The sequence below is a fragment of the Xiphophorus couchianus genome, chromosome 5 (genome assembly GCF_001444195.1).
Source record: "Xiphophorus couchianus chromosome 5, X_couchianus-1.0, whole genome shotgun sequence".
Taxonomy (NCBI): Eukaryota; Metazoa; Chordata; class Actinopteri; order Cyprinodontiformes; family Poeciliidae; genus Xiphophorus; species Xiphophorus couchianus.
This window is the reverse complement of record NC_040232.1, coordinates 30,899,141-30,907,379: the sequence shown is the minus strand read 5'-3', so window position 1 is coordinate 30,907,379 and position 8,239 is coordinate 30,899,141. Positions and strand designations below refer to the sequence as shown.

Genomic DNA, 8,239 nt, shown 5'->3' with positions numbered 1-8,239 from the left:
CTTTGGGAAAGATTCCCTGAAAAACCAAATGGTGGCTTCTTTAAGAGGTAAACATTATTGTTCACAGAGGCTTTTCTCATCTTTCTAATTTCTAACATACGTTTATGTCGTTTACATGTTTTAAACGCCACATTCATTACGCACGTAAAAAGATACAACGTGAAACTGGTCTTATTAAACGCTAATTACGTTGTTGTAATTTTTTAAAATTGTATCTGCCAAAGTATCCACCGTCAATCAAATTATTATTAACATTCTTTTCCAGTTGTAATTCATAGTGATTTATAAAACTCAGGTTCAGAATACATGTCAAACAATGGAAAAAATATTTCTGAAGGAAAGTTAGCTTTTAATACTGATACAATATTTGATCAAAGTCAAACAAGATATCTAAAATCAAGACAAAAAAAGCCAAAGAATAGACATTAATGCATGAAATTAGTAAAATAAAAACTCCAAATACAGTTCTGACTCCACAGCTGCAGAGTTCCACTTATTCACAAGCAAACAAAACAAAGAATCAGCACGTCCATTCCAGTGGCAGCCTACATTTCCCATAGTTCACTAACATCTCAGGCTGCAGTAACACAATAGGTTTCAGGTTCAGCTGGACAGAGTTAAGGATTCGCCCTCCTCTCGATTCTCCGCCCCTTGCTGGTGGCTGCAGCTGATGCTCCTGGCAGCTTCTCTATTGGGTTTGGAGTAAAAGAAATCAAAAGGTTTCCTGACGCGAGACATTCCTTCTTTAAAATCCCTGCAGCGGTTTGAACCGCCCTTTCTCTGTATCTCAGTGGCGCCCCTGAACATGCTCATAGGGTGCCGATTTTAGGGCGTCACAGCTACAAAAAATATAGAATTTCATTTATTTATTTACTTTGCCTGTTTACATTTATGTCTTCACTGAAGAAGATATGACATGAAATAAATTTCTCGGGGGCACCACTGTGGTGGCCAGCATTTCTCAGTGGTCCATCTCTCTGCCCCCCCCTCCTTGTAGACGCCACTGTTAAGTACCAAGAAAAAGGTCAAATTCTCTTCAACATGTTTCAGAAAAGACACGCAGGAAGTTTGGCTGCTCTATTCTCCAGGCTTTGTGACGGTAGAGTAGAGAGTGGTCTCTGCTGGAGGATGTGCAGAGGCATTTTGATCACTACCAGTGGTGGGATCTCCGCCCTGGATATTGACGCTGGCGTAGTGCAGCTGGTCTGCAGGTGGGTTCACTGTAGAATACAGAGTGCAGACTGTGTTTGCTTGTTTGTTCTGCATCTGTATCTCTTCATATTGGTGATCTCTATCGTTTCTCTGGAAAACAGAACAACAATTAGGACGAGTTCCAGAGTAGCGACGAGAAAAATGATCCTGTTGTTATCAAATGTAAATGAGACACAAATACAGACCTCTGCACTTTGTATTGTGTTTATCTTCTGTTCTGATGTTTCCCCTGAAGCACAACATGCAAACATAGTGAATATTTAAATATTACTACAGGATATTTATGTTTTGTTTGGGATATTTTACGTCTTGTCACACAGTCAGTTTTTATGAATTTATTGGCACAAAATCTGAGTTTTAAGTTGCCAAACTGCTAAATGAAAAACCATGCTTATGACAGAAATTGATTTAGATTAATGTTTCTATTTTTTACACAGCCGCCCCTAACCTTGTCTGTTGCAGAGTTTCCGTCTGCACAGTATTAAGACAATCGCAAGCACCACCACGATCACAACACCACAGACAATACCAGCAATCATTCCTGCAAACAAAAGAAACAGCAGAAACAAAATATTAATTTGGGTAAATTGACAATTCGGCTTTTCAAGACGTCATGTTACAGTGTGAAAAAAAAAAAAAAAAAGGACAATCCCTCTTTTACACAGCTTGAGTCCATTCCTTTCACATGTACAAAACAAAAACACATTTTAAAAATGTTTTTATAGAGCAATAATAACTCCTTCTTATGGAAGAGGATTAGAGTTGCTGAAAAAAAATAATTCTTACTTTTTTTCACAAAATTATGACCTTTTATCACTAACATATGCAGATTTATGCACAACATTTATGTTATCTAAATGGTGAGGGGGATCAAAACAACCTGTGATTGGTGACTGTATGTGCAAACCACCAATTGTCCTGATTATTATATATAAACATGTGTTCTCACCTTAATCTCGTTAATATTTCTTTTGCTGTACTACATATTATTCACACACCAGATGTATTTTACTCATATTGGCAGCTATACCTACAATGTAGTCTCTGCTTTATTACCTTAGAAAACATTTGTAGCCGAGTGGTAAATTTATATTTTCCACTTTGGTTGAATATCTATCCCATTTAAGGTGTTGATTTATTTTTATGTTACAGCAGCAATGCTTCTGAGTGATTTTGTTTTGCTTTTATTATTTTACAGTTTTTCTCAATTGTTTCCATACATTTTTTTGAAAGCCTGCCACATGCTCTCAGAACTCTACATACAAATATAAAAACATACACACAGTGTGTTTCTTGTGAAAATGGTGAGTTAATTTTCTTCATGAAAATTGTGCCAAATGCAGAAAATTGTGTGTTATTTTGAAAAAAATATTTAGATTTAGAACAGCAATTTCAGTGTAAACAGGAATTGTGCCTGTAGTTTAGCAGAACTGGTTCCGTGAGTTGGTGCATGAGTTACATGTTGTGGTCTTTATTTGTGTCTCAAGTACTATGGTTTGTGTGTAAACAATGGAGGAAAATTGTATTTCTTATTTGCATGTTTTGCATATTTACAGTTTTTCTCGCTGAGGTAGTTGATCTGTGTTGCACATTTTGGCCACAATTACAATTGATTACTGGTTCCCAAGACTGGAAAAGAAATGCATTTTGGGACTTCCTGTTGTGCTGTATTACAATGGCTGCAATCTGTGGTATATGATATGGCGCTAATTCTGGCAAAAAAAATGGTAAATGTGGACATAACATGTTGATAGATTCACATTTAAGTGTGAATCTACTTAAATGTCAGTATTTTAATAAGACGGTGTATTTCCTAAAAGGATTGTTCAGCAGACCTGCAGGTCGGCCATTTCCTGCGTTAAGAGCTGATATAATAATTCATGTAACAATTCCACACATTCTAAATTAGTGTGCAATTCTCCGTATTTTGCTTTTGCAGCCAAAGACCACAGCCGTATTTCTTTTTATTTTATGTCTTGTGTTTTCTTTTGTGCAGTTTTTGTTATTCTGGAATTTTGCAGCATGTTTTCTGTGCTTGTCAAATAGATGAACAATAAAATTAAACGCAACAGCCCCATCATTTATAATAACAACAACCAACAGCTGTTTTTTTATCTGGTGGTAGTTCTTGGTTTTTACCGTCGCCATGCAAAAGATAAAAAATCAAATAACACAGTTAGAGCACAAACAAACATTTTAAAAATGTTTTTGTAGAAAGATATCCTTGTATACTTGGTGTTCTATGGCCTTCATGTTTACCATATTAATCCTCCTGTCCTGTTCATTTCTGAGGCACAGCAATAATGATCCTGGGTCAATTTGACCCGTTGAGTGTTTAATCATGCAATAGTATCCGAAACCAAAAAATTCCTCCAAAACATTTTTGTATTTGATTATTAACTCCAATACTAACCATTTCAATCAATATTTGTGCAATGATGTTTTTCTATTTCTCACAAATTAAGGATCAATGACGACAACCTACTCATTTACTCATTTGGACATAAAAATGAAATTTACATTTCTTATGTCCACTGAAAAAAACCTAGACACAAAAAAACTATAATTTCCTTGAAATTGATCTTTCATTAAAAAAAAATTACATTTTGATTTTTTTTTTTTTTAATGGGTGATCTTTATAATTGAACTTGAGACACGTATACTGTTCTGGGTCAAATTGGCCCGCTGATTAAAATCAAGATAAATGAGTCATTTCTCCCACTTCTGCTGAATGTCACTCAGTGTGGGTGGAGTTTGTCCACAGGAACAGAAAATGTTCCCGTCAAAAGTTGTATGAACACCTGCTTTCTCGCAGTTTCCTAGTGAAGTACAGAAAATAGTGAGAAATAGGGCTTGTGTGACATACATACAGGCTTGTGTGCGTGCATGTATGTGTGTGGTGTGTGTGTGTGTAGTGAAATATGGTTCACAGCTGCCAGGAAACATAGAATTGGACATTTTTTTTAATCTTTTTTACCCTTCAATTTGACTGCCGGGTCAAATTGACCCAAACAGTATCTATGTAATATGTAGACGCAGGGAGGATTACAAATGTGTAAAATGGATACATTTTCAATTAATATGTAGAGTGCACCTATTAAGACAAATAGAAAAAGTTTCATGCAAAAGAAAAATACTTCCAACTATTTTGGAAAAAATTTTAAACTTTAAAACGAGTCAATTTGACCCGGAACATAACAGGAGGGTTAAAGAAATAATCGCAAATGGCAGACATAAAGTTACAGTGCAAATAAACAAGACATTAAAAATGTTTTATAGGATGATAATAACTCCTTCTTTACCTGTTTTTGATCCTTGGGTTACTTTTTCATCGTCTAAACAAGATAACCACGAATAACAGACTTAGAGTTACAGTGCAAAAAAAACAAGACATTAAAAATGTTTTATAGGATGATAATAACTCCTTCTTTACCTGTTGTTGATCCTCCGTTTCTTTTTTCATCGTCTAAACAAGATAACCACAAATAACAGACTTAGAGTTACAGTGCAAAAAAAACAAGACATTTAAAAATGTTTTATAGGATGATAATAACTCCTTCTTTACCTGTTGTTGATCCTCCGTTTCTTTTTTCATCGTCTAAACGAGATAACCACGAATAACAGACTTAGAGTTACAGTGCAAAAAAAACAAGACATTTAAAAATGTTTTATAGGATGATAATAACTCCTTCTTTACCTGTTGTTGATCCTCCGTTTCTTTTTTCATCGTCTAAACGAGATAACCACGAATAACAGACTTAGAGTTACAGTGCAAAAAAAACAAGACATTAAAAATGTTTTATAGGATGATAATAACTCCTTCTTTACCTGTTGTTGATCCTCCGTTTCTTTTTTCATCGTCTAAACAAGATAACCACAAATAACAGACTTAGAGTTACAGTGCAAAAAAACAAGACATTTAAAAATGTTTTATAGGATGATAATAACTCCTTCTTTACCTGTTGTTGATCCTCCGTTTCTTTTTTCATCGTCTAAACAAGATAACCACGAATAACAGACTTAGAGTTACAGTGCAAACAAACAGAAACAAAGATGATCTTTAGAACTTCATCTGGTCCTAGTCAATTTAGGTTTTCCTAAAATGGTTTCATTTTGTTGGTTTGCTCATATGTTTGCCACCCATAAATATCTTATCCTACTTTTATCTCCTCAATTACTAACAAACACACCAGTACTGCGGCAGTGCAAGCAGATTATGTATACTATGAAGAACGGACAAAAACACTAACGTTATTCACATTTTCTGGCTGCTGACAGGTGGGATTTTTCTCGGTGTTGGACCTTTCAGTGATCCTTGTAACGTCAACGTAGAACTCATAATTTGAATTTACTAATTGTGAGCTGTTAATTTTGCAACAAACATGAAAGCGCGACAGTTTTCCACCATTCGAGGTGAACCCAACTCGAGACATGATAACCACAGTGACGACGGCAGCAACTTCAACAAAAATTGGAAAAACATTTTTCATGTGTGCATGTCATTACTGAAGTTTTTATGTCAATGTGCAACATAAAAGACGGCCTTTGCCGTTTCATTCTATATAGTAATGAAAATATATATTCTTGCTATAGTATTGATTAAATGTATTAAAAAATTTAATTTCTAAAAGATAATTTATACTATTATTTATTTTTGCAATGTTGTAATACTATTACCACTCCATTAAAGTACTATCTTGAATATCCAAGTTTTCTAATTTATAAGACGTATGCATAAACCATTAAAGTGTTATGATAGAGGAGGCATTTACATGAAAGGGTGGAAACAAATAGCAGGTGTTTCTTACCACAACCAGAGTCAGAATCACAACCAGAATCCCTGTTGGACCTAATCTTCACTAGTAGTGGTGGTAGTGGTGACTCTCCCTTTTCTGGATAGGTCTGGACTGTAACCGGGTCTGAACAGCAACAAAGTATAAGTGACAAAAAGCATAAGGAGCATTACTTGACGTAAAATTGATCTTAAAAAATAAACTTAACTCATAGAAGTAAATATGGAAAGAAATATATAACAGCTCTAAAACAAACAGCTCTGGTTTCAATGGGTTTTAAGTATTTCTTTTTTTTTTTTTTTTTACCCTTCACAATAACAGTGAAAAGGAGGCTGTGGTTGCAAGCAACCTATCTGTGTTGTGTGACTTGCACCATATTTATGAAGTGGACTTTTTTGTTAGCTTTATCTATGCATAATTCAACTGGTCCCTCATTGAAATGATGTTACAAGCCAAACTATCAACAAGCCATGTCAAAACACAGGGAGAACATATTAATATTATGCTAGCATGGCAGCAAGTTTCACTGCGCAAAAATGTCTGCAAAAAGCAAAACTTCAGATGCTTTACAACAAACATTGAAGCTTTGAGTGTTTTAGGTGGCCTGTTGTTTGGAAAGTTTTATAGCTTTTTCATTCACATTAAGCCAAATGTTGGAGGAGGAACTGCTGAACACCATTTCAACCTGAGACATGATTATTGGTCTAATGTTATTTGGAGATTTTTCAGATCTCATAGCTTCAGAGAAACCCTTTGTACTATGTTTTTATAAGGGCGCATCATATTGATAATTTCTTAAACAGCGATTCACTCATTTAGATCAGTACTCACTCAGAACATGGAGGACGACTTCCTGCAAACAAGTGATGAAATCATCTTTTTTCAAGGCACACCAGTATTTGCCCGAATCCTGCTGAGTCACCATGGAGATGTCCACCTTGTACAATCCTCGCTGCTTATCATCGCTGAGGGAAATCTTTGCCAGTTTTGTGTAGTTTGAAAGCTGAGCTGAAATTATATTCGCGCAGCCGTTGTTTCCGTCGAGTCTGCAGAAGTTTCTGATGCTGTTTTTATCGGCTTGTGAATATTTGCAGGTGAAGGAAACAGAATCTCCAGTGTATGCTGTTTGGTCCACTGATGCACTTTTGCCTTTGGGAGAATTAAAGAATTCAATCACGATTGTTTATGTTTATTAAAGGCACGTTTTGGTTTGTTCTAAGCTGACTGTTAACATTTAGATACCATTTATGATTCAAAATAAGACATTATCGTGATTGCTAATTATTCTCAATGTGTTTGAGTAAAATGCATTACTGCGTTTAAATCTGTCTAGATATATTTTGTTCTTTTCAGTAACTGTAAGTACGCGCTAACGCATCATTTTTCTACTGTTGCTGAAATACAAAGCAGTAAAAAGAAGAAAACACATATTTAATAGTTAATAAATGTAACACAGTCGTATTCTCAGGTACATTGTTTCTTTTTAATTTCTGTTTTGCTCCTGATATAATTTGTAAAGACATTTCAAAGTATGTTTTACGACCAATGTACTTACAAGGGGTGTTGAGGGGCGCTCCATTATTCTTCACTTCTAAAGGTAAACTTCCCCTGACTGTCATGAAAAAATTTAACAAAAGGAATTTCATTTTCACACACTTAACTTGTTTAAGTCCCAAATCACTTTATGATGTAAAAAAAATATGCTCTTACCTGTCAGCAACCAGACAATAGTTGTAAAATATATCCTCATTGTGGAGTTCAAAACTGCTTGAACTGAAACTAATATTGGCCTAAAACTTTTCCTCAGGAAGTCAGATCCGTGATCGCTTCTGTTCTTTTTGTTGTTTTTTATTTTTTAAATTATGGTTTCAGCTTCTCCTTTTTTCTACAGGACTTGATGCATTTGCATGTCATTTGTAAGAGCATCTGCCTCCGGCGTGAGAAGGAGAAGAAATGCAGAAGCGAAAGCTGGAACCTGATTCATATGCAGAGTGAACCTCCACCTGCTTCATGTGACAAAAACATGGCTCCGCTTCACTGAACAATGTCCACAGTGTACGACTTATCTTTAGATCAAAAACAATTAGCATACCAGCTATTTAGTTTCTCGGGGCACATTATGTTAACATATTTCACCTGGAGGTAAAAGTGGAATATTCAAAGCTCAGGCTATAATAAGAAACATGTTTGAATTTTGACTGAGTTGATTTTCATGTGTGAACGTAGCCTGGCAC

General features: G+C 35.3%; 1 protein-coding gene across 1 annotated transcript; it reads right to left on the bottom strand.

Annotated features, from left to right (window-relative positions):
• Positions 1-328: 328 nt before the first annotated feature.
• LOC114144660 (CMRF35-like molecule 8) lies at positions 329-8,229 on the bottom strand. The gene is made up of 8 exons (XM_028017731.1): positions 7,716-8,229; positions 7,561-7,617; positions 6,837-7,154; positions 6,021-6,131; positions 4,515-4,547; positions 1,661-1,753; positions 1,398-1,441; positions 329-1,302 (listed from the first exon to the last, which is right to left on the bottom strand). Exons 1-8 carry the CDS (start codon positions 7,753-7,755, stop codon positions 1,078-1,080), a joined length of 921 nt encoding a protein of 306 aa, XP_027873532.1. The 5' UTR covers positions 7,756-8,229; the 3' UTR covers positions 329-1,077.
• Between the last annotated feature and the right edge of the window lie 10 nt (positions 8,230-8,239).

Coding starts and splice junctions, on each gene's coding strand:
- LOC114144660 (XM_028017731.1), bottom strand. CDS start 7,755: ATGAGGATATATTTTACAACTATTGTCTGGTTGCTGACAG. Junction 1,754..4,514: donor AACCCAAGGATCAAAAACAG/GTAAAGAAGGAG, acceptor TTTTGTTTGCAG/GAATGATTGCTGGTATTGTC. Junction 1,303..1,397: donor ACACAATACAAAGTGCAGAG/GTCTGTATTTGT, acceptor TCTGTTTTCCAG/AGAAACGATAGAGATCACCA.